General features: G+C 54.4%; 2 protein-coding genes across 2 annotated transcripts in view; both read right to left on the bottom strand.

Annotated features, from left to right (window-relative positions):
- Positions 1–1,728, bottom strand: part of Rbpms2 (RNA binding protein with multiple splicing 2) — a 23,833-nt gene extending 22,105 nt beyond the window's left edge. Inside the window, exons 1-2 of the mRNA XM_013518834.1 lie at positions 1,627–1,728; positions 413–478 (exon numbers count right to left, since the gene is read on the bottom strand). Coding sequence (XP_013374288.1) covers positions 413–478; positions 1,627–1,728 — 168 coding nt within the window. The remainder of the gene's footprint in view (positions 1–412; positions 479–1,626) is intronic.
- Positions 1,729–18,583: 16,855 nt separating this feature from the next.
- On the bottom strand, positions 18,584–25,866 carry Pif1 (PIF1 5'-to-3' DNA helicase; the record flags this gene model as incomplete). The annotated part of the gene is given in 12 exon segments (XM_005393887.2): positions 18,584–20,930; positions 21,094–21,279; positions 21,910–22,055; positions 22,167–22,254; positions 23,090–23,196; positions 23,383–23,522; positions 24,100–24,206; positions 24,287–24,401; positions 24,500–24,653; positions 24,890–25,015; positions 25,093–25,225; positions 25,753–25,866. Coding segments are annotated over 12 exon segments (1,476 nt in total), but the record flags the coding sequence as incomplete, so codon positions are not given.

The raw sequence follows: 25,866 nt of genomic DNA, 5'->3' as shown, positions 1-25,866 counted from the left end.
GCTCGTGTGGCCCGACCTCACCGAGCTGCCGCGGGCCGGGGCCGCCCTCGTTGGCCACCGTCCGCCAGCGCCGCGCCCCGCTCGGGCACCGCCGGTCCGTCATGGGCACCGCAGTTTACCCGGTTCTCGAGGACTTCCAGCCTCTGCCACCTCCGGATGGAATGAGGCTTCCTTTCTTGTTTTTTTTTTTTTTTTTTTAATTTTTTTTTGAGACAGGGTCTCTCCGTGTAGCTCTTGGGCAGGCCTTGAACTCACTATGCAGGCCAAGCTGGCCTTGAACTTGGGTGATCCTCCTGCCCCAGCCTCCGAGGGCCGAACAGATCTTCCCCTCAGGCATGTCCCAGATTTTAGCGCGGGGATCGTCTGCCTCTTTCCCTCCTCAGGCGGTCAAATTGGTGTAAGAGGAACTCACCTGTCTTCCTCCCCGCAGGGTCCTGCTGTGGTTCTTGATTTTTCCGGGAGGCGCCTGGCCAGTTTTCTAAGTGTAGGCAGCCCCTACCTGGTTATTTTGAACTTGTCAAGGATGAATCGCTCCGTCTTCTAGTTCAGAGCCCCATTTTATGTAGGAGGAAACTGAGGCTCAAAGAGGTAACCGGTGGGAACTGGGCATGGTGGCACACACCTGTAATCCAAGCATTCCGGGAGGCTGAGGCAGGAGGATCCCTCTGAGTTAAGCGATCAGCGTGGGCTATTAGCAAAACCCTGTCTCCAAAAAACCAAACCAAACAAACAAAGAAGCCCTAATGGGCCTTTCCTAAGGCTTCAGGACCATCTCTGCCTGTGGCTCTTTCTGTTTTTCTCTTCACCCCTCACCCTTTGTTTTTTTGCATTCTTACAGGGGAGGGCTGGTCAGCCTGACTCTTGAGAAACACTGCCTAGGGGTCAGAGCGGAACCCCCTTTGATCCCTGTTCCCCCAGCACGGGCAAGACCTGGGCAATAAGAAAGCAAGTAGAAGCCAGGCATTGGGGCACATGCCTGTATTCCCAACATCTGGGAGGCTGAGGTCGGAGGATCTCAAGTTCTAGCCTAGTTGGGACAACTTACCAATTTACTGTGTTCCTGTCACAACAAAAAAACAAAGAAAGGCTGGGGAAGTAGCTCAGCGTGAAGGCCCTGGGCTCAGCCCCCGGTACAGCAAAACAAGAGGGAGGGGCGAGTAGGGACAGTTACCTGAGGCTCCAAAGATGGGGGACAGGGTGCTGCTCCTGCAGTTAATGTCACAGAGTGCTGTTATTTTTGCAGTCGCGGTTAGAGCTTAGAGCTGCGGCTCAGTGGAGGTGCTGAGTGTTAACACTGAGTGTGCAGGGTGGGTTGATGGGAGGATTCCAGTCCGACTGTAAATGGGGGGTCAGTTGCAGGGGTGGGTTCTGTCAGAGAAGAGCTTGAGGTGAGCTCTTGGTGGTGGTGATTTTGTTTTGTTTTTTTTGAGCCAGGGTCTCGCCGTGTAGCACACCCTGGCCTTAAACTCTTAAGTGACCCTCCTGCCTCAGCTTCCTGAGTGCTGGGATTGTAGGCAAACTAGGTGGCTGTGATTATTGACCTTGGTCCTGTTGCTTGTTTGTAGGTCAGGATCAGAGACTGCATCAGCTCCAAGGGCTTGGAGTCCCCTCTGCAGCCGCCCTCACCCTGAGCAGCACTGTGAATCTGAGCCCCAAGTTCAAACCTAAGACAAAGGTGATTTTCCAAAGTAACTTCCAGGAGACCTTGGCCTGCATCTGGATGACCATGGCAGCCTATGCACCTAGTAGGGCTTTGATTTCTCAGGTGTCACCCAAGCTTTCCAGTGGTGGCCAGCCTTCCTTGAGTGTTCAATGAGGCCCTGACCCTGACAATCAATGTTATCTCTCCTGTCCTGGCCCAGTGGTAATAAGGTGCCTGCCTGAAGGCAGGGGTGTTGTCTTTTCTGTCTTTGAATCCCAGTGCCTAGCAGAAGTAGCTCAGGACAGGATGTTGATTGATGGAAAAGCTAAGGTTCCCATGGGGGGAAAAAAAAATCATGTGAGGAGTGTTTTTTATACTAACATGTCAATGACTTCCTTCTCTCCTCCCAATGTGGGAGAGAGTGGAACACAGGAACCTGAGTGGAAAAAGAACACAGGATTAAGAAACAACAGAAGTGGGGCTGGGGATTTAGCTCAGCGGCACAGTGCCTGCCTGGCAAGCGCGAGATCCTGAGTTCGATTCCCCATACCGGAAAAAAAAAAAAAAAAAAAAAACAGAAGCCCAGACTGGTGTCTGAGCAGGCTGAAGGTTTCTGCCTGATCTCTGAGCTCCCTACTGCACCTCCCACCCAGCCGCCAGCACCCCTGCCTGCCCCACTGGGCGGGCCAGGGCCTTTGCTGATGTGGAAACTCAGCCTCAGTGGCTGAAATCAATCCAGGCTGGGCCGGAATTCAGGATCCTTCTGGCTCAGCCTCCCTCCCAGAGTACAGGATTGCACACACTTGCTCCACCAAGCTGCTTCTGTTTAATTTCAAAAACAGCTTGGTTTCAGCTGGGTGTGGCAGCACACCCCTGTGATCCCAGCACTTGCACTGGAGAGGCTGAGGCAGGAGGATCCTCCAGAGTTCAAGGGCAGCTAAGCTACATAGTGAGTTGAAGTCCAGCCTCCACTAATAGTGCGACACTGTTTCAAAACAACAACAACAAAAAAGGTGGCTTGGTTTGAATGTATCCCCCAAACCTCCAATGTTGGCACCGGAGTCCCCAAATTCATATGTTAATGGTGCTGGGGGGTTGTGGCCACAGGTTCGTCCCAGACGTGTGCCTGCGTTTCTAGCCCCTAGAGCTGAGAGCTGAATGGAACTATTCTTCAGAAATTACCTCGGCTCAGAATTTTTTGTTGTTAAAACAACAGAAAATGAACTAAGCAGGAAATTAGGTGAGTTGGAAATCTGTTTTTCTTTTTTTGTTGTTTTGGTGTTGCTTTGGGGGGACCAGGTCACCCTATATAGTGTAGGCTGGCCTTGAACTCACCCAGGCTAGTTTTGAATTTGAGATCCTCCTCCTGCCTCTCAGCCTCTTGAGCTCTGAGATTTTTTTTTTTTTGACAGAGTCTTGCTTTGCAGTTCAGGCTGTTCTTGCACTCACCATGGAGCCCAGGCTGGCCTCAGACTTGAGAAGATCCTTCTGCCTCAGCCTCCAGAGCGCTGGGATTACAAGTGTGGGCCACCACGTCCAGCCTTACACTGAGATTACACAGGCCTGTGCTGCTACATCTGACTTGGAGATTTTCTTCCTAAGGAAAACAAAACTAAGCAAATTTTTTTTTTTTTTGGTCTTTTTGAGACAGAGTCTCACTATGCAGTTCAGGCTGGCCTTGAGCTCACTTTGTAGCCCAGGCTGACCTCAAATTCGCAATAATCCTCTTGCCTCAGCCTCCCCAGTCAAATATCTTTTCATGTGGAACCTTCAGCAATCTTTTCCTATCCTCTAAAGAGCCTGTTTTTTTTTTTTTTTCTAAAGCCTGTTTTGTTGTTATATTGTTTTGTAATGGGTTTTAAGTTCTGGCACTGATGACACAGCACTTGCTAAGCTCTGACTGGTGTTGAGTCCCTCGCAGGAAGCAGAGGTCGCGAGCCGCTCTCCAGCTGGTTGCTCCTCCGACCCAGCCCTGCCACAGCCGGACAGAAGCCTACAGCGCTGCTTGGTTGGGCCGTGGCCCTGCTGGGTGGTGTCTGGGAAGGCCAAGGGGCCGAGCAGAGGGATGCTTACGCTGTGCCCGCGTCCAGCAAGGTCAGGGGTCTGCAGCCTCCTGGGGCGAAGTGACATGGACCGAGGGACAGTGAGCGGGCTCTGCCTGTGCCACAGAAAGTGGCAGTGTGGCCTTTGTACCTTGGACACTGAACCCCCTGAAGAAAAGGGGGGTACACTCACCACTAAGGCCTTGGGGACCTAGCCAGCCAGTAGGGGGAGGGGCCGCTCATCAGACCGCGGGGCTTCCACTTGGGATAAATGTTAGGGCACCACAGATGACACAGTGTGGCTTTTTGCGGGGGAGCGGCGGGGGGAGGTGTTGACACTGTGTTGCTGTGTAGTTCAGGCCGGCCTTGAACTCATGGCGATCCTCCTGCTTCAGCCTCTCCTGAGTCCTGGGATTACAGGCATGTGTCACCAAACACAGCTGAACGGTAATACTTTTTTTTTTTTTTTTTTTTTGGTTTTTCTCCGGTACCAGGAACCGAACTCAGGACCTTGCGCTTGCCAGGCAGGCGCTTTTGCCGCTGAGCTAAATCCCCAGCCCCCGGGACGGTAATACTTTAAAATGGTATATACAGTTCTACAAATCTTCACGTTCTACAAATTTTCCCTCAATTTGGAAAAAAGAATATTGGATATTAACTCTTCCCCACCCTGGGCCCTGTCTACCAGCAATTGGAACAGGTTCCAGAGGTGTCCTTGGTATTTATAGACATTTGTGTGTATAATTTCTATATGGGCGGTAGCATCCTCATGAGTAGCGTAGACAATATAGTGAGTTTCAGGCCAAACTGAACTACATCAGGACCCTGTCTCCAAAAAAGAAAAAAAGGGGAAAAGTCAAGCATGACTGGCTGTGTTCCAGTAAAACTTTATTTATAAAACCAGGCTGTGGATCGAGGAGTGCCCAAGAGAACACTTAAATTGTGCCGGTGACAGCTGCAGGAGCCTCCGTGGGTGGGCGCCTCTCTAGTGAGAGGTGGACACAAGCACGGTCCTTCGGCTCATTGGTTCTTGGACCCGCTGGAGACCTACTGGGTCAGCGTCCTCGCTCAAAATCTGCACACCCCAGACGCTGGGGCGGTGAGCGCCGCTGGGGACGGGGCCTAAACCCTGAGCACCTCCCCCACCGGTGGCCCCCAAGGCTCCTCCCCCTCTGCAACCCGGTGGAATGCCCAGCCGGAAGGAGCTGGAGCCCGGGGCGCCCCAGAGTCAGTGTTTGCATCCTGGGACAATGGCTGGTGGGCCGGTCACCCACTGGCCCCGGAAACAGCCAGTGGGCTCGGGAACTTCTGCCCCAAGGGAGAGCTGATCCGCTTTGCCTGGGAGGAGCCTGCAGAAGGAACCCCAGCCCCAGCTGGCTCCCTGCTGCTACCCGGTCCGGCACCTGCATCAGCAAAGGTGTGTCGAACGCACGCTCTAGGAGGCAGAGCAGGAGCGTCGCGGATTCGAGCCCACCCTGGGCAACTTGGGGATTTAGTGAGACAGTCTCCAAAGGGGGCAGGGGTGGCAGTGTAGCTTGCAGTTCAACCCTCAGTACCAAAAGAGGGGTAGGACCGCGGGAGTTGGGTTAGAGTCACTCCTCCCGAGGTATTTATGGGACGCCCGCTGTCCCCTGAGGGCTCCAGTGGACCTGGTGAGTGACGAGCTGCTCTGAGCACAGCGAAAGGTCTGGGAACCGAGTGCCCGAGGCCTGGTTTGGCTGGAGCGTTGGGAGCAGAGAGGAACCCTCGAGCAAGGCCAAGGGGGAAGAGGGCGGGGCGGGGCGGCCTCTGTGGCCTGGCAGGTGTCAGGAATCCGGCAGCCAGGTGAGAAGGCGGCCGGAGCCTCAGGAGGGAGAGGCGGGGAAGACCGAGGGGGCCGTGCTGGTGTGTGCTCCGGGAAGAAGCAGCCTTGGAGTGTCTGGCTCGAGAGGTATTAGCATGAGAAAGGTGCGGGCACCCTGGGAGACGCCTGCTTAACAAAGCTCCACCTGCTGCCGCTGCCCCTAGTTACCTCGGTTTAAAACTGCTGGAGGGAGTCTGGCCGACCGGCCTCCACCTCGTTTAGTGCCTGAGGCTCGGGATTCGGTCCCGCACGCAGGTTGGGGTTATTATCTCTCTGCCAAAGAGGAAGCTGCAGTTTAGAGAGGTTTAGAAACCTTCCTCAGATCAAAGAGTAAAAAAGGTGGGGAGACCAAGGTGCCCCTGACCTCAGCTCCTTGCTGTTATCCTTCACCGTGTATGAAGCAATCAGGATTAGTCAGGCGGGGTGGCACACTCCTATAATCTCTGAGGCGGGAGGATCTCAAAGGCCAACCTGGGCAATACACTGTCTCAAAAAAAAAATTTAAAAGGTGTCGGGGAAGCTGCACATGGGGGCGCATGCCTGTAATCCCAGCACTCGGGAGGCTGAGGCAAGAGGATCATTGTGAGTTTTATAGCCCAGACCAGCCTGGGCTACAAAGTGAGCTGAAGGCCAGCCTGAACTGCATAGTGAGACCCTGTCTTAAAAAGACACACACACAAAAAGTGTCAGGGGAGATCTGAGATGTAGCTCAGTACTTCCTGGGTTTGATCCCCAGGACCAAAAGAAAAAGAGAGGAATCAGGATTAAAGTTTAGGATTTTACAACATGAAATCCACAGTTGCCCACCTCTGTGTACTGCCCAGGCATCCAGCTGTCTCGGAGTTGCTGTCATCCTCCAACGCCGGACCAGGAGAAGGCGGGCTCTCAGGCTGTGGGCTTGGTGACTTGGGGGTGCAGCTCGTAGATCCTGGCAGGCTTACAGTTCATTTGTGACCAGACACACTTGGATGCACAGCTTGACAGCCATATGACTTCGAGGAGTAAGTCAGCTGTCTCAGCCTTGGTCTCCCTGATCACAATATGAGGATGATAGTATCCAACCCATTTTGGTTGCTTTATTTTTGTTCAGTAGTGGAGACAATCCAGGGCCTTCCCACTCAGCTATGTGCACAGCCCTTTTTATTTTTTATTTCGAGACAGGGTTTCTCCCTAAGTCCCTAAATTGCTCAGACTGGACTTGAACTTGCCATCCTCCTGCCTCAGCCTCCCAGAGTGCTGGGATTGCAGGCGGGTGCCAGCCACCCAGCTCCCACTTGAGGTTTAATGGAACCTTCCTACCTAGCCCTGAGTGATTAAATTATTAGTCGGGAGCATCTCCTAAGGTGATCCCTCTCTCCCCTCCCCGAAGGTTGAAGTGAGGACCTCCCAGGTGGCCAGGCTGTCTTGCTGTTCCCTGGGGCTGGCGGCTATCAGCCGTCCATTAGCATACAAAAGACCTTTATCACTGGAGATTCCAGGGATTTTAGGAGTTGTCACTAGGAGCTGGGGACAAAGGTCAGGATGCTGTTGTCCTAGGTGTGCTGGGTTGACTGGCCCGAGGCCCCAGGGATGTAAAAACCGGCAGATGCTGAGGTCCTTTTATATAAAATAGCATAAGTAGCGTAGTATCTCCCTCTTGCTGGCACTTATATTTGCCTGTGTGCTTTTATTTTATTTGAGACAAGGTTTCATTTTATACCTAGCCTGTTGGCCTCAAACTCCAGATCATCCTGCCTCGGCCTCCGACACTGCTGAGATGACAGACGTGTACCTTATCCTTTGTTGTGTGCCCCCCCTCCCCCCGGTACCGCCCGGTACTGGGAATTAAACTCATGACGTTGCGCTTGCCAGGCAGTCGCTGTGCCACTGAGCTAAATCCCCAGCCCCTCTCCTTATGCTTTAACTCCTAGACTACTTACAATGCCTGATACAATGTAAATGCTGCGTAACTAGTGCTGCTGTATTGTTTGGGGATAATGACAAGGAAAAAAGTCTGCATGTTCAGGACACATTTGGTTTTTTGTTTTGACATGGTCTTGCTCTGTAGATCAGGCTGTCCTTAAACTCACTCTGTGGAGGCTGGCCCCAAACTTAGCGAACCTCCTGCCTCAGCCTCTCAAGTGCTGGGATTACAGGTGTGTGCCAGGAGGTAGGACATCGGGGTGTGGAAAGCTGGTTGGAGAAATGGGTGTGACCTGCCGATTACAGAGTTCCGGGACACGGGCACAGAACAGTTCCCAGAGATCTGCACTTGGAACCAAGGACCGCGGCCCTCTTCGGTTCTTTTTGCGGGAACCCAAGCAGGCTTTGGGTGGGCTGATCAAGGCCTGACAGAGCCTGATCAGAAAGCCAGCGCGGCTCCCTTGTGGATGTGCTCTCTGCCCAGTGCCTATTCTCACCCTGTACCTCTTTTCCTGCCTTTTGGCTCAAACTCACTCTGCAGAGCATGTTTCTTTTCCTCCCGTAGTAAATGTAAAACCTCACCACCTTTTGAGGTTATTTTGTCCAGTTCGTTGCTCAGGACAAGCAAAACCTAGGAAACACCTCTAGAGGGATTCCCAGGGACCCAGTACCACCACCACGATCGGCTCTTCTTCAGCCACTTGGTAGGGTTTGTGAAACCATCTGGCCTGTGGATAGATTTTACATTAATACTTCAGTTTCTTACTAAAGGTCTATACTAGGTGGATGCACGCCTATAATTCCAGCACTCTGGGAAGCTGAGGCAGGATGTAGCTTAGTGCAAAGGTATTGGGTTCCCTCCTTAGTACTGGGGGGAAGATACATACATTGATTGTCATTTGTGTGTGTGCTGGGCAGTCTGATATGACTTAGTTTGACTGCTTTGTGTCTGGGGAGGGTACTGGGGATTGAACCCCGAGCCTTTGCACCAAGCTACATCTTTACCCTTTTTGCCTTTTACTGTGAGACAGGGTCTTGCTAAGTCACAGGGTTGGCTTAGCCTCCCTGCCACAGGCTGCTTTATTTCTCTGTCTATGCAGTGCAGGGAAGCGAACCAGGGCCTGGAGCCTACAGAGCAAGTACTCTACCACTGAGCTCTACTTCTAGACCCTCAGTGTCCTTATTCATATATATATAATTTTTTATTTTTAACAAGATCAGCCTGGGCACCTGGCATGCTCCTGCCTCATTCTCCCAGAGTTCCAGGATTACAGGCAAGCTCCGCCACATCCAGCTTTAGTATAGTTTTATTTTTGTTGTGTTTAGGGTTCAAATATCTTAGTTCTATGTTTTGTTTTGTTTTGTTTTTGTCTTTTTGAGACAGGGTTTCTCTATGCAGTTCAGGCCGGCCCTGAGCTCACTTTGTAGCCCAGGCTGGTCTCAAACTTGCAACGATCCTCCTGCCTCAGCCTCCTGAGTGCTGGCATTACAGGTGTGCTCCACCATGCCTGGCTGTTTTTCTTTTCTGTTTTTTGCAGTGATGGTGAGAACGGGAGATTAGGGCATGGCAAAGCTGGCTGGGGAAGTAGGTGTGACTGACCAATTACAAAATTCCAAGACACTTGTGCAGAACAGTTCCCAAAGCCCTGCACGTGGACTTGTGATAACTTGAGCAGGTTTTCGGTAGGATGGCCTAGACCTGACCCAGCCTGAGGAGCTGGTGATATAAGAAGGACGGTTCACATCGGGTGTCGGCCCCATGTTCTCTCCTGCATGGTGGCCGCCCTCATGCTATAGGGTGTACTTATTTACCTACTTTTACTTGGCCCAATCTCGCCCTGCTCAGCCTGTTTCTCTTCCTACCTTTAATAAAACTGTCCTGCTGTTCGTGCTTATCTTGACCAGTTCTTTCCTCAGGAGAGAAGGAACCTAGAAACCACCTCCAGAAGGGGACTCCAGCACCTTATAACTAGTAACCATGGAGATCAAACTCAGGACTTCAGTTGTGCTTAAGCAAGCACCTTACCACTAAGCTGTACCCCCAGCCCTCTTCTTGTGCATGTAAAATATAGTTAGTTATAACTCTTTTGGCGTCTGTGTCTCACGGTTCTACCATCTGTGTAATTTCTGGAGTAGTTTATCTTTTGTTGTGCTGGGGCCTGCACACAGGGCTTTGTGCACACCAGGCCAGTGCTCTACTCCTGAGCTATACCCCCACCCATGGGTTGTATTTTCTTATAGCCTTGCTAGTTTTTGTTTGTTTAAAACAGGGTCTCCCTAAGTAGCTCAGGCTGACCTTGAACTTGCAATCCTCCTGGCCCAGTCTTCCAAGTGCTGGTGGCGTGCACCACTACATCCAGTTTACCTACTGGTTTTCATTGGCTGCTAAACATTATAAATTGTACTTTGTCAGGTCCTGGATGTTTTTGTGTTCTTACGAATATTCTTGAACTGCTTAAGGCAGTGAAGATGGGCCTTTTAGAGATGAGGTCCAAACTGCAACCCAAAATCCACTTACTTATTGCAAAATGCGAACATTGCAATTAAACCTGAGTGCTGAGGTTTTAGTTTAGGGGAAAAAAAAAAACAAAAAAAAACCTCATACATTATCATCTTTTGTCTTAAAAAGAAAAATACCAAGCATGCCATAGTGAGATAGGAGGCTCTGGAGTGGCAGAGCTGGCTGGGAGAGTAGGCGTGGCCTGTTAATTACAAAATCCTGAACCAAACTGTTTCCAAAGCCCTGCATGTGCTGGAGCAGGTTTGTTTTTGTTGGTTTTTGTTTTGTTTTGTTTTTGTTTTTTTGTCTTTTTTTGAGACAGGGTCTCACTATGCAGTTCAGGCTGGCCTTGAGTTCACTTTGTAGCCAAGGCTGGTCTCGAACTCACAACGATCCTCCTGCCTCAGCCTCCTGAGTGCTGGGATTAGAAGTGTGCCACCACGCCCCCTACTGGAGCAGGTTTTTAATAGGACGCTCAGACCTGACCTCAGCCTGAGAAGGGATCGCAGCACCGCCTCTCAGGTCTGTGTGTAGAAGTTCTCACAGGTTTCCTCGAGACTTACACGGCTTAAAAGGACACAGACTCTAACAAGAACTTGCATGGCTTTCCTCACTATAGCCCACTTTGTGTCCTCCAGGAAGTAACTTTTATCTTGCCTTTTCCTCCTTCACTCAGCCCAGGCTTGCTCTGCAGAGGCAGTTTCTCCTCTCTTCACTCTTACTTTTTCTGATAAAGTTGGCTACTGCTTTTTGCTCATTTCCTTGAAGAATCCAGAATCTAACTCCAGGATAGGTGAGCAACCCAGAACCCAGTAACGTTTGGCTAGCAACTTTTAGGGGGAGCTACCTGATACTAATATGTTCGCCACCACTGGTTTAGGGTGTGGGAGTTGCTTAAGGAAATTGTAAATCTGGCTTTTGTTAAACCGAGTCAAAACGGTTATTCTTTTCCTACTTCTGAGCCCAAACCTCTTTTGAGTGCTCTCCTCAGTGCCCATGAGCGAAATTTCTCCTGTGGTTGGTTGGTAGGAACCAGCACTGCTCCCAGCCCTGGGTGAACTCCACAGCTGTTCTGTGTTACCCTTTTGAGCGGTTCTTGCCCTGCCCTCCCGTAGTTTCCTTGCTTGTGTGCATTGAGCTGAAGTACTGGAGAACTCCAGGGTCTCTCAGCATGCGGCTCATTCCATTTTGGTTTTCTGTCCCGAAAACTCTTACCCACCCAGTGTTCCCCAGGCTCCCAGCTTCTTCCTTTCAATGCATGAGGACTACAGACTACCTCTGGGCTCTAGTATGGGAGCTCTGGCAGTAAGGAGAGGCATTCACAGAGCTCGGCTGGGGGCTGGGGATTTAGCTCAGTGACAAAGTGCCTGCCTGGCAAGCACAAGGTCGTGAGTTCAATACCTAGTACCGGAAAAAAAGCAAAACAAACAAACAAACAAAAACACAGAGCTCGGTTCGTTTGCTTCCTGTCTCAGGCATCCTTCCTTTTCATGGTCTAGCTTTCAGTGTCTTGTAAACCATTGTTTCTTAATTGGGGTGGGGGTGGCAGGGTGAATGTAATTTTAGTTGTTTACCTGGAAATGATAAGTCATCTTGTTCAGCTAGCATTTATTTATTTATTTCGGTACTGGGAATTGAACTCAGGACCTTATGCTTGTCAAGGAGGCACTTATGCCACTGAGCTATATCCCTGGCCCTATTGGAAAAGAATAACCGTTTTGACTCGGTTTAACAAAAGCCAGATTTACAATTTCCCCAGAATCTATATTCCAGGCTGGCCCTGAACTCAATATGCAGCCCAAGGCTGGCCTTGAACTCCCAGTCTTCCTGCCTCAGCCTCCCAAATGCTGGAATTCCAACGTTGCTCAGCCATGCCTGGCTTCCGGGTATTTGTTGGCAGCCTTCTGCCCTGTCTGGAAGGCTCTTTCTGCCCCTGCTCCCCTCCGTCCACTCCCAGGGGCCTGTCACACAATTCCCTTTGCCCTCACAGTTCTGCTTTCCTTTATGGCTGCTTCTGCTAGCACGGGGGCAGGAATTGCTGTCCAATCCCCGGAGCCGGCCCAGGGCCAGGCACAGTGCACGCAATGCACAAATATTTATTAAATGCATGAGTAGACGAGGTCTTCGCATATTTCCCAGCGCCTGTCACAGCCAGGGTGGGTGTGTAGTCACTGGAAGGAGAGCACGGGGGCCTGGCCCTCAGCCGCGCGTCGTGGTGGCCCTGCGTGCAGCCCAGGAAGGTTTCTGGGCTGATGAGTTCCAGACCCCGCTGGGGGCCCTGTGCAGAGCAGAAGAACCGGATGCTGGGCCGAAGCCAGAGCTGAGCTTCCATGAGGTCACTGCTGCTGAGGGCCCTGACCCTCGCTGACCTTTCAGGCTTCTCTCTCTCAGCCCAGGTCAGCTCCAGTGTGGGACCCAGGACAGCTGGGAGAACTCGCAGGCCCTGGGTTCAAGCCCCACCACTGCAAAACAAAGCGAGACGACCGTGTGAACACCCACGGAAAGATGCCAGCTTTATGAAGTGGAAAGTTCTGAGCAAATTTAAACATTCTGCCTGGTGAGCCGGGGAGGAGTTGGGAAGCTCGTCCTAAACCTCTACTCTCTGAGATAGGGTCTGGCTAAGTTGTCCAGGCTGGGCTTTGAACTTTAAATTGTCCTGCCTCAGCCTCCCAGGGTGCTAGGATTACGGGTGTGTGCCATTGTTCCGGGCCAACCTTTCCATCTTTTATTCTCAGATAGGATTTTGCTAAGTGAAGTATGTGTAGACTGCTCGGCACTGTTCCTCAGCCCTTGGTTTCATTCCAGTCTCAAACCATTTGCCCTCCGGAGGCCACAGACCTGTGTTTTGGGGCCTCCGTACTTCCCAGCGCTTCCCCAGCACCTCAGCTGGGCCCCGATCCATCTGCCTTCGGTAAGAGCGGCAGCTCCCAGCTGGGGTACGGCTCAGCGGTGGAGTGCTGTCACAGTGTGCAAGGCTCTGGGTCTGTGCAGGGCGGCGGGGCTTTCTTTGGTTTCTTTTTTTGTTTTGTTTTTTTTTTTTTTTTTTTTTTTTTTTTTTTTTTTTTTTTTTTGGTTTTTCTCCGGTACCAGGAACCGAACTCACGACCTTGCGCTTGCCAGGCAGGCGCTTTGCCGCTGAGCTAAATCCCCAGCCCCTGTTTTGTTTTATTATTTTTTTGAAACAGGATCTCACTCTGGAGCCCTGGCTGGCCTTGAACTCACAGCAATTCTCCTGCCTCAGCCTCCTCAGTACTGAGATTACAGCCATGTACCACCATGCCCACACATTACTTTTTTGAGTGTGTGTTTATAAGGTGCTAGGCTTTGACCTAAGCCCCTTCCATATGTCATTTAATCATCATATCATACCACGAAATAGGCACAAAACGGAAGTTTTGTGGGGTTTTTTTTTTTTTGAGATAGGGTTTTGCTATATAGTTCAGGCTAGTTTTGAACTCACTTTGTAGCCCAGGCTAGCCTCAAACTTGTGATCCTCCTGCCTCAGCTTCCCAAGTGCTGGGATCATAGGCTTGCAGCACCACGCCTGGCCAAAATGGAAGTCTCTTAACCTTCAGGTTCTGGCTTCACTTCCATTAGCAGTTACCAGAGTAATTTCTCTTTGCTTGCAGCTTGCCTTTCCCTGGGCCCTTGGGTAAAGTGTCTGAGAATTATTTGGTCAGTCACTGAAACAGGGGTTGGCAGCATTCTTAACCTGAGGAACATAAATGAGCCTGGGTCCAGCAGACCCATCCCTTACTTTTTTACTACAAATTTGCACTTTAGCATAGTAGTACCCGGCTGTGCATCTCAGTACTGTTCCCTGAAGGATACAGGAAGCAATCCATGTGTTTACCCACTTGGCATGATGAATAGCAAGGAGTATGCATGTGTGCAAAAGTGGCAAAATATGCTCTGCCTAACTGGTTTTGCGTTTGTTTATTCAAGCATCACAGAGGGTCCGACAGACCCATACCACTCCAGGATTTGTTTTTTAAAAAAAAAAGTTTTCTTTTGATTTTTCTGGTAGAAGTAGCCCAGTGCAGTACAGACTTGCAAGTTTTGGAGGAGGTCAAAAGTGGATTATCAGATTACTCATGCATGGATGATGAAAATGATTCATTATGGTAAAAGACGTTTTGTAACAGAAGAGTGCGGTGGGTATATGATGATGATGATGACTTTGATGTTGGCCCTGTGAGCCGCAGTACCTGTGACAGTAAAATGGAGCATGAATTGACTAATGCAGACTCAGGGAAAGAGACCTCCTTGACTCCGATGAGGAAGACGACAGCTATGTGAGTACATATCTGACTAGTCAAAATGTGAAAGGGCCATGCAACCAAATGGAAAGATCCAATGTTAGAACTAGGTCTGGGGGCTGGGGATTTAGTTCAGCGGCACAGTGCCTGCCTGGCAAGCACAAGGTCCTGAGTTCGATCCCCAGTACCAAAAAAAAAAACAAAAAAGCAAAACCCCACAAAAATGTTGATGCTTTTTTATAAAAAATAAATATTGAAATCAGGCGTGGTGGTGCACGCCTATAATCCCAGCACTCAGGAGGCTGAGGCAGGAGGATCGTTGCAAGTTTGAGACCAGCCTGGGCTACAAAGTGAGCGCAAGGCCAGCCTGAACTGCGTAGTGAGACCCTGTTTCGAAAAGACTTAATAAATAAATGAATAAATATTAAAAATTCAACATTTTATTTTTGTGGGTTTTTTCTATGAAATACTCATTGTTTAATAAAACTCATAACGTTAATAATTTATCAATAGAAATAGTCCAAAGAATAAACGTTTATGTGCCTTTATGACAAAATTAGTCTTTGTTTAATTTTTTTTTGTTTTATGACAAAATTAGTCTTATACCCCATCTTTAGTTGAGTCTGCCCAGGCCTAACTCTTAAGAGTTGGTAGTGAGAACTGGGCCTGGTGGTATGCCCTGTAATCCCAGCACTCGGACAGCTGAGGCAGGAGGATCCCTACAAGTTCCTGAGATCAGCCTGAGCTCCATAGTGAGTTCAAAGCCAGCCTATACAGGGAGATCCTGTCTCCTAAAAAAAAGGTGTCCGTGAGAGCCGGGCATGGTGGTTCCACCACTTGGGAGGCTGAGGCATGTTTGAGGCCAGCCTGGGCCCAGTAGCAAGACCTTGTCCAAAAAAAAAAGACTTGGCAGCGAGGATGTTTCTGGAGGCGGAAGATAATCCCACGTGAAAACCGCAGCCCCAAAAGAAGGAAGGGGCGTGGGGGGCACCCACATACCAGCCGTTCCCTCAGCGCGTTTCCTGCTCATGGGTGTCTAGGAGCCCCCCGCTTCGTTCTCTGTTCCCTTGGATGACAGGTGGGACCCAGCCCTGCAGGTCACCCTCACTGCTGAAGGCACCAGCCTCTGGAGACGGCGCCCTCAGCCCAGCCTCGAAACCAAACCCCCTGCCCCTGCTCCCCAGCATTCCCCAAGCTGCTCCTTAGGGTACACCACAGCCCTCCACGTGCTGAATACGGGGTGAAGGGGTGGGTCTGAGGGCACCATGGACGCTCCCACACTTCAGGAGGTAGCCTGGCTCGTGTGGCACAGGGGTTTTTTGTTTTTTTGTGAGGCTTATTTTTATTTTGTGACAGGGTCTCCTTAAGTCACTGAGTTTCCAAGGCCTGGCTTGAATTTGAGATCCTCCTGTCTCAGCCTCTTGGAGTGCCAGGATTCTGGGCATGTGCCACCACACCGGGATGTGGGGGGGCAGTTTTTGAGAGGGGAATTGTGGCAGCAAGAGATACTGGAGGGGTCTGGGTGGCTGTGAACTGGGCCTGAGCCAGGAGCCTGGGACACAAGTGTGGGGGACTGGGGAGCCCTGGGGAGCACTGCGGTGCTGTCACCAGCTGAACAGGCCAGGCTGGGACTTTCTCCTCCGCCCTGTCCGTACCCCAGCCCTGGACAACCCGGCACAGGAAGGGATTTGTAAGGATCCTCATGGCTCCTTTTGAACCCTGCAGCAGCTTCCATCACGTGGGGGGCAGACTGGGAGCTGCGAACGGGAGGCGGCGGGGCAGGGCTGTGGGGGCTGCCTGCTCCCCTTCCAGGGGCCTTGAGCCAGTCAGAGGCCGGGGGGCACCGCTCACGTGGGAGGGGATTTTCACCTGCTCCCCAGCCTCTTAGGAGGAACTGGGGTCCCCCTCTGCCAGAGCTCAGGCCAGCTGCTTCCCTGCGGCCTGGATCCCCACGAGGCTGGTGAACCTGATCTGCCTTCAGCAGGCCCACAGCTCAGGACAGGGCTGCGGGCGAGGATGGGAAGGGAGCGCAGCTGGAGCCGTCCAGTGAGTGGACAGGACGGGATGCCGGGGAGGTGTGGAGCCCTGGCACTCCTGCAGTTCCTCCCCCAGCAGAGTGGCCTTCCAGGTGGGCCGGCTGACTGGCCCATCTTGACCTCCCAAGACTAGGTCTCAGCCAGTGATGTCCCTTGCTGTAATTGAACGCTATGAGCCCAGCACTCGGGAGGCCAAGGCAGGCGGATCACCACACGTTTGAGGCCAACCTGCGCTACGTGATGAGTTGAGGGTCAGCCTGAACTACATATTGAGAGGCGTGCCTGTGAGTCCCAGGGACAGAGCTGGGGGCTGGAAGTTAGATGTGTCTCTGAAAGCCCTGAGACTCAAGGCCATTCTGAGCGGCCACCTGTAGCTCTGCATCCCCTCTGTGATGGGGTGGAAGATGGGCGTGGGCAGAGGAAGGAAGGGGGTGGAGACCCACCTGGACCTCCTGTTTCTTGGGCAGGCAGAGAGGGCTTGTCCCAGCCCGCGTGGGCGGCAGGGCCTTGTCCCCTGAGCCCCATGGCGAGGAGGCTGGGGGTCGCGGGGACAGTCACAGGGTCACAGTGTCACACCGTGCTGCTCTCTGGAGGCCACGAGGGGGCAGAGCCTGTGACAAAGGCCAATAGGAGCTGAACCTGGAGGCCGACTTCCCTGTCCAGCTGTTGTTGCCACTTTGCTAATGATGAAACCAGGCAGAAGCCCGAGGTCGCAGGACGTGGTGGAGCCTGTATTCCTTTGTTCCTTTTTTTGTTTTTGAGGTAGGGTCTCACTGTAGTTCAAGCTGGCCCCAAACTCACTAGGTAGCCCAGACTGGTCTCCTGCTCATGGCGATCCTCCTGCCTCAGCCTCCCGAATGCTGGGATGCTATGTGCCACCGTGCTGCTACGTAGGAGCCAGACTTTCCACGCGGGAGTCTGGCCGGCTGCAGGGTTTTGGGCCAGCTTTGCAAAGCCCCAAAATCCTGTATCAGACTGCAGTTCCAAGCCAACGCCCCTCTGAAAGGGTTGGGTTCTATCCAAACGGGACGATCGCTCCTGCCTGGACAGTGAGATTCAGTACCGGAGACGCTGGAAACCGCTTCAACAAGGAGCCTGGGAACCAGGGACCCGCGCCTCCAGGCTTGGCCTAGTGATCCGTGGGCGCCACCTAGTGGCCTGCTCTCGGTGGTGTTTGGGCAGCCGGAGGGAAAATATCCAAGACCCCAGAAAGGGTGTGGGTTGTGGCCAGCCGCCCCCCCCCCGCCCCCGCTGTCTCGGGGAAGGAGTGCGCCCTCCAAGGGGGGTGGTAAATGTTCCCCACCTCTCACAGCACCTGACAGTGTGTTCCCTTTATTATTTTTGTTTTGTTTGTTTGTTTTCCGGTACTAAGAATCAAACTCATGGCCTTGCGCTTGCCAGGCAGGCGCTGTACCATTGAGCTAAATCCCCAGCCCCTAATTTATCATTTTATGAAATGTTTACCTTTTTTGGTACTAGGGATCAGATCCAGGGCCTTGTGCGTGCTAACAAGCACGGACACTGAGCTACGTCTCCAGCTGCTTTTTTTTTTTTTTGGAGCCGGGTATGATCACCCTGAGTTTGAGGCCAGCTGGGGCTACATAGAGACAGGGTCTCATTTTGTAGGTAGGGCTGGCCTTGAACTCAATGCAAGCCTTCTGCCTCAGCCTCCTCAGTGCTGGGATTGAGATAGGGTCTCACTAAGTTGCTCAGGCTGGGCTTGAATTTGTGATCTGACGGCCTCAGCCTCTCAGAGTGCTGCGGTTACAGGCTGCACCACCAGGCTCGGCTTCAGGATTACCTAAGGCTGTGCCCAGCCCGGACACCAGGCCGCCCCAACACCGTCCCTCCCTTGAGTGTGGACCCGGGAGGCTGACAGCCATAGCTCTGACCTGGGGCCCTGTGCTACGCCTGTCTCCTGCGTCTGTCCAGCCCTGCGGTGGGAGTGGGGAGGAGGCAGGAAATCCCGGGAAGAGGGCGGGACAGGGGCAGGGGTGTTCTCTGGTAGGTGTGGGTCCCCTAACTGTGCCTTTACTTTGTTCCCTGCTGTTTGCCTGCACGGTTCCACGTTCATGCCGAGTGTGGGCTCAGGACACATGCCTGTAATTTCAGCACCTCAGGAGGCTGAAACAGGAGGATCTCAAGTTCAAGGTCGGCCCAAGCAATTTAGGGAAACCCTATCTAAAGATTAAAAAAAAGGGCTGGTGTGTGGCTCAGTGACAGTGGTCCTGGGTTTGATCCCCCCTTTGGGGGGGAAAAAAAGGTAAACCAAGGGCAAACCTGAGTGCTGGGATTACAGGCTTCTGCCACTGTGTGTGTGTGTGTGTGTGTGTTGGATAACAGGATCAGATCCAGGGCCTTTGCACAGAGCCACAGCCCTAGTCTTTTTAATGTTTTGACACAGGGTGGGATCCTCCTGCCTCAGCCTCCACACTCCCTCCGCACCATGATGGCACGTCCAGCCTCTTGCCAGTGGCTGCTGCACTGTGCAGGGACAGAGGTGGCAAGGTCGGTGTCCAGGCGGAAGCAGAGGACTTGGTGGCATGGCTGCCGCAAGCTCCACTGCTACTTCCAGCCCTGGTCTGATCTGCTCCCAGCCTGGTTTCCTGGTCTCCACGTGGGTTCTGCTTCTCTGTTATCTTCTTTCCTGCTGGCAGTTATCTTCTTTCTTTACCCTGGGTCAGCTTCCGCCATTTCCATGAAGAACCCCCAGTGCAGAGCTGTGAGAAAACTCGGGGCCCTGTCTCTGCCACACCGGGTGTCCCGGGCTACTGTGTGGAAGGAGGGACCGAGTGTGCCACCTAATGGCAAGCGCCCTCAGCCAGGCCCGGAGGAGGGCTGTGCTGTAAGGGGACTAGGATCACCATAAAGACCCACCCACACATCGTAATCCCAGCGCTCTGGGAGGCCGAGGCAGGAGGATCACATATTTGATCTCAGTCTGGGCAACTTGGTGATTTTGCCTCAAAATAAACTTTTTGAGACACGATTTCACTATGTATGAAGTTTGAGGCCCAGGCTGGCCTCAAACTCGAAGGGATCCTCCTGCCTCAGCTTCCTGAGTAATAGTGTTATAGGCATGCTCCACCAGTTTTTCTTTTTTTACCTTTTTAAAGACAGGGTATCATTAAGTTGCTCAAACTAGGGCCAAACTTGTAATCCTCCTGCCTCAGCCACCAGGGCGCTGGGATCATAGCCATCCTACTTCTTGATGAACTGACGGTGGACTGTCGATGACTTATGCCCCTTCAGAATGTCCAGGCTGGAATCCCAACAGGGCCCAAACTGAGAGGAGCTCTGGTGTGTCCACGTCTGTCAGATGAGGGCAACTCCCCTCATCACTTGATTGTCAGTCGCCAGCCTCAACCACCTCGGCTTCCTAAACCTCAGGTGACCACGTGAATAGCACCTGGCTTCCAGGGCTGCGCTCTTGCCGTGATGTGAGCATGCGCGGGGAAGGGCGGTGGGTTCTCATAGCGTGCGCAGGTTTGTCTCAAATAAATACAACCTGAGAACATCCCTTTCAGCGCCCTCAACCGGCGCCCCCCAAAAAAGCAGCTGCTGCAGGTTTTGCAGCTTCTGTTCAGGCGTCAGCCCTGGGCTGTGATACCCTGGGCCGCGCCCGAATGGAACCCGGGTTCCTCTCTCTTCCGATCCCTATGGTTTTGATAGTTTGTCCCCTACGGGTGGAGACGCCGGCAGTTTGGTCCCAGTGTAGCGGTTTGAGGTGGCAAGGTGGAGACTGGCGGAAAATTAAGCCATGGGGTCTGCCAGGAGTGGAAGGGTTCCGCTGGACTGCTTATAAAAACGGAGCCAGGCGCCTCCCCCCACCCCCCCACGCTGCCGCTTTTTTTTTGTCTTTTTGAGACAGGGCCTTGCTATGCAGTTCAGGCTGGCCTTGAACTCAACAGTGATTCTCCTGCCTCAGCCTCCTGAGACCTCCGTGTCTCTTGCTTAATTTCTGAGTGCTGGGGACTGAACCCAGGGCTTTTGCACTGAGCTATAACTCAGTCCCCATCCTTTTTTACAGTTTTGAGATAGGGTCTCACTAAGTCATTAAGTTGCGCAGGCTAGGACTAACTAGACTCCCAGTCCTCCTGCCTTAACCTCCCAAGTGCTGGGACTGCAGTGTGCACCACGATGGCCAGTTTGTCTTGTGCCCCTTGTCTTGCACCCCGTTACCCCACTCACGTGTCCCTGCCCTGTGTGCTGCCATATGCCACTCGGGCCCAGCAGAGCCAGGCAGGTGCAGGCACCATGCTCTTGGCCCTTGAGAAGGTGCACTGCATAAACCTCTTTTCTTTATATCATTCCATGCCCTCTTGTATCTTGTTATAGCAGCAGAAAACTCACCAGCATAGCCCCCAGCAGGAGGCTGCCAGTCCCGAAGCAGCCTATACCCTCTGCAGCCCAGAGAGGGGCGCACAGCACCCCACAGCCCTGCATCCAGTCCTTGCACACAGCTTTTCCTCTGGTGCCAGGTACCCGCCCAGGCCCATTCCCAGTGGGTACAGAAAGGGTGACTTCTGAGCCCAGGACGGGGAGACATGGGCCCAGCTCGTAAGTGGGTGGGAAGCCCCTGAAGTTATTCCCGAGGGAGCAGGTGGCTGGGTCTCGCCCACATCGTCTCCCTTTGCAGCGGACACTCAGCAGGTGGAGTCTGTGTTCTCCTGGTCAGAGCCTGGCTCCTTGTGGTCTGGGGACTCCTGGATCAGAGCCAGAAAGCCTGGTCACCCTTGTGCTGTCCCCACGGCCACAGCCAGGGCCGCATCTCCCCTGCTGCCTCCACCACCAGGGGGCACTGCCACGCCACGCTGTCCTAGGCCTCCCCTGTCCTTTGGCGCCCATCCCTGGGTCACTCCCTCTTACCAGACCGAGGCTCCGCCGCAGGGTGGCATAGAAGCGCAGCACCCGGGCGTCACAGTGGACCACCAAAGGGTCAAAGTCCAACACCCGCAGGCCCTGCAGGCTGCGGGCCCGGGAGAGGGCCACATAGGCCTGGCCGCTGGCAAACACCCGGCCCAGGGAGATCTCCACGCAGTCCAGAGACATGCCCTGGGGGCAGGGACAGGACAGAGCCAGCTCAGCCTGAGGTCCCCGCATCCGAGAGCCTGATCCTTCTTCGCCAGCCCAGCCCCTGACCCTGGATCTCTTCCTCTCATCCAGAGCTTTCAGCAGAGACCCTTACAGCAGATAGGTCTCAATACAAAGGGGCTGGGGCAAGCATTGAGGGGTGGGGCAGGTAGGTTGCAAATTCCAGGTCAGCCAGGGCTATACAGTGAGTTCAAGGCCCACCTCACTACAGAGTGAGGCCCTGTATCAAAAAAAAAAAAACCACAAGAGTGCCGGGCACGGTGGCACACACCTGTAATCCCAGCACTCAGGAGGCTGAGGCAGGAGGATCACCATGAATTCACCAGTCTGGACTACATAGTGAGACCCTGTCTCATAAAACCAAACAGACACAAACAAAGACAAAAGAAAGGGAGGGAAAGAAAGAGGAGCCAGGCATGGCCTGGATTCCAGCACCTGGGAGGTGAGACATCTCAGGAGAGGGGGCGTGGCAGGAAGCCTGGCTTATCTGAGGCAGGGTGTGGGTAGCTCTTCTAGTCCTGATCTGGAACTCCCCACCCCCCAGCGCCTCAGGCCCCACCCAGGCCTGTGCTGTACCCGCCTGGTGGCTACCTGGCTCTTGTGGATGGACAGTGCCCAGGCCAGCTGGAGGGGCAGCTGCTGCCGGCTGAGGACCTGGCCCCCTGTGGCCTGCACCGTCCAGCGGTCCGTGCGGATGACCTCGGTGACACCGCACAGGAAGCGTACTTGGGGCAGCCCTGGAGAAGGACGGGGCGGCGCCACCTCAGCTCGGCACCATGGGGAGCACAGCGCGGGAGCTTCGGGGTCATCCTGCCACAGCCAGTGTGCCCGCCTTGCCCGGCACTCACCTCTGCCCTCGGCTTCGAACCCCACCACCACCCCTCGGGCGCCGTTCACCAGGCCTCGAGACACCGCCAGGTTCTTCACCAGCATCACCTACGGGGTGAGCAGAGGAGAGTGGGGGGCCCTGCCTACCCTGCTCATCTCTAGACCCCCAGCCTCCACTGATTGAGGACCGGGACTGTCATATAGGGGACCTAGGCCACGATCCATGGCTTCCCCTCCCGTCACAGGAAATGGCATTTGTTCAGTGGGCCTCAGAAGGAGGTGGTAAAGCCAGGAAGGTGACCTACATCACAAGGCTTTGAAAAGGTCAGAACTAAATTGGGCATGGTGACGCACGCCTGTAATCCCAGCGCTTGGGAGGCTGAGGCAGGACGATCACTGTAAATTGGAAGCCACCCTGGGTTACATAGTGAGATCAAGGCCAGCCTGAACTACATGGTGAGACCCTGCCTCCAAAAACTGAAGAAAAGAAAGATCTGCCATGGGGTCACAAACCTCAAGAGGGGGCCCCTCATTCCTGCCACCCCTTGCTCAGCCACAGGGCCTACACTTGCCCCTTGGGTGCCCTCTGGACCCTGGGCAAAGTCTCCCGTTCAGAGCTTCCACTGTGGGAGGAACAGGACCCAACCATCTCTAAGCCGCCTACTGAGGACAGCCGAGGGAAGAGGGACTTCACTCCTATTTATTTTGTGGTACTGGGGATTGAACCCAGTGCTGTTGCTGTGAGCTACATCCCCGGCCCTTTTTAAACATTTTTTTATTTTGAGAGGGTCTCACTACATTGCCCCTGGCTGTGCTTGAATTTGCAATCCTCCTGCCTCAGCCTCCCGGAGTGCTGGGATTGCAGCACTCCCTGTTTTAGAGACAAGGCACTGCGCTGGAGGGAGAGAAAGGCTGCTCTGGTCCAGCCCTGCCTGCGGCTCACCTGCGCGCCCAGCTTTAGCTGCAGAAGCCGGCTCACGGGACACTGGGCGTCCAGAGCCCGAGCGAGCTCAGGGTGGCTGTCTAGAGCCTCGAAGCTGTGCACCTCCCCTGGCAACAGTAGGAAAATGGGTTATGAGTTGAGACTGGCTGGGCTTCCAAAATCGCAGGTCAGTCTGGGCACGGGGGACACGCGGGGCTGGGATCCGCACTGCGCCTCTCAGGGTCTCCACTGCATTTGCAAACCGAACAGCCGTGGCGGACACAGAGGCTGCCCGGCCCTGGCCCGCTGCTCACCTGGCAGCTCCTGGAGCCGCCGTTCATTGGTGAGCACCACGTCGTCCTGGTGGGTGCAGAGCCTCGTGGCCACAACGCCGTCTCGCCCCACCTTGTGGGCAGCTGTGGCTCTGAGCTGCCGGGTCACCTCATCCGAGCACCTGTAGGGCTGGGCTGTCAGGGCACAGCTCGCTGAACCCCGGGGACCGCAGGGGACACGCGCAGGGCGGCCCACACAGCTGGCCTGGGGTCGGGGAAAGAGCAGCAGACACAGACGCACTGCTCCAGGCTGGCCTTGAACATGCAGCGATCCTAAGCCTCCTGCCTCAGCCCAGAGTGCTGGGATCACAGACGTGCCACCGCGCCCAGCTAAGATTTTAACTCAGACTGGGGTTCAGATCTCAGCATGGCCACCACTTTGGGTGTGCCTCCTTGGCCCCTACTTTCTACGTCTGAAATGGGGTGCTCACTGTTCTAACCCGTCCTGTGTGTCCTCCGTGCATCCTTCCTTCCTCCTCCTAACCTACTCCGCGCTGCCCTGCGCTGTGTGACCCAGACTCAAACCTCAGGGGGAGGCTGGATTGATCCCAGGGACCTCTCTGGAGCCTGGAAGCTCTTCACTACCACGTGTCTTCGGGTGCCCAGGACCCCCCAAGGCTCCCCTTCCCTGAGCCCTGTGTTCCCCTTGCACCCATGCCGGGACCCTGCCTGGTGGTCCCGCCGGAGCTCCAGCCTCACCTGCCCAGCCTCACAGCCTGCAGCAGGGAGACGAAGGCAGGGTCTGCCTGCCTCCACACCTCAGTCAGCTCCAGGGTCACAGGCACACACCTCCTCCAGCTCTTGGCCTGGCAGGGACGGGGATGGGGTTCAGGGAGGGCACAGAATGCCAGGACGGGGGGGGGGCAGGGCCAGGGATGAGCGGTACCTGGAAGCAGAAGCGAGGGGGCTGGGAGCCCTTGGTGACCGGGGGCAGCTGCAGGAAGTCCCCACAGATGATGAGCTGGACCCCCCCGAAGGGCTTCTCTTGCTGCCGGACAGCTCTGCGGGGAGCGAGGGCAGCTGCCGGGGCTCAGATGCCGTTCCTCCTGGGGGACCCCAGATGCCAGCCTCCGTCACTGCCCTCCCGGTGCACACTCACCTGGCCACGGCCTCCAGCTTATCAAACAGGTCCGCCTCCACCATGGAGATCTCGTCAATAACCAGCCGCTGGCAGTTCAACCATCCCTGCCGCACACCCGGCCGCTGGGCCAGAGCCACGCATTGCGCCAGGGGGGCCCGGCCCGAGCCAATGCCTGTGAACGACACCATTCAGCCCAGCCCGCGGCCAACCCTGACCTCCCCTCCCACAGGCCTGGCTTTTTTTTTTTTTGAGACAGGATCTGGCTATGTAGTTCCGGCTGGCCTCAAACTTACACAGATCCTTCCGCCTCAGCCTCTCAAGTGCTGGAATTGCAGGTGTACGCCACCATGCCCAGCTATTTCTTCCCCCGGGCTTGCCCTTAGCCCAAGCCCCAGGGCTCGTACTCACCCGCAAAGGCGTGGAGGGTGGTGCCCCCAATGTGGCAGGCTGCCACCCCTGTGCTGGCAGTGGCCACGGTCCCCGCAGGGGGCAGTGAGCCCAGGATGCGCTTCAGCAGGTAGGACTTCCCAGTCCCTGGGCAGGGGGCAAAGTCAGGGCTGCCGGTGCCTTTGCCCCAAGCTGCACATCCCCAGCCCCTCTCTGACCCCTACCTGCACTCCCGGTAAAGAAGACGCTCTGGCCTTTCAGGACGAGCCCCAGCACGGCAGCCTGCTCCTCCGACAGCTGTGGCTTGCTGGGGGGCAGGCTCAGCCTCTTCACCGGCCGCGGCCATCTGGGGGCTCCCTGACAGGGAGCAGGGCTGTCTCAGCCCCCTGGCCTGCACACAGCCCTGGCAGCCCTCTGTCTGTCCTCTGTTGGCCCTGCTCCCTGGGCAGCAGCCTGGTTCACCCGGAGACACTGCCAGCGCCTGCTGGGGTCCAGGTGTCTGCTTGGACCCTGCAGACCCGCAGTGGGTGGGTCCGGATCCTTCCTCAGCTTCCTCCCCTGGGTTCCCTGACCTGTCGGCCCTGTCGCCCACTTTCCTTGTCACTTCTCTTTCCATCACAAACCTTGTCTTGGCGGGTGCGGTGGCGCACACCTGTAATCCCAGCACTCGGGAGGCTGAAGCAGGAGGATCACAACTCTGAGCCCAACCTGGGCTTTATGGAACCTGCAGACCCTCATTTCCCCTTCTCCCTTGGCAGCATGGGGATTATAAAAGGAGAAGGAAGCACAGGCGACTCCCACGCCCCTGTCACACTCAGACGTCCCATGGCATCTCTGCCCCACTTGGCTTCTTGCACTTCAATGGCGCCCCCTTCCGTCCTCACCGTGCTGGGCTCGGCCGGGGCCGGGCGTTCCGCCGGCGGCTTTTGGGGAGCGCGCGTGGGGGCCGCGCGCCGCAGCTCCTCGGGCTGCACCGGGCTGATGGAGAGGAAGCCGCC

Source organism: Chinchilla lanigera, unplaced genomic scaffold (genome assembly GCF_000276665.1).
Source record: "Chinchilla lanigera isolate Chin_1 unplaced genomic scaffold, ChiLan1.0 scaffold00049, whole genome shotgun sequence".
In the NCBI taxonomy this organism is placed as follows: Eukaryota; Metazoa; Chordata; class Mammalia; order Rodentia; family Chinchillidae; genus Chinchilla; species Chinchilla lanigera.
This window is presented reverse-complemented; position numbering and strand designations above follow the sequence as displayed.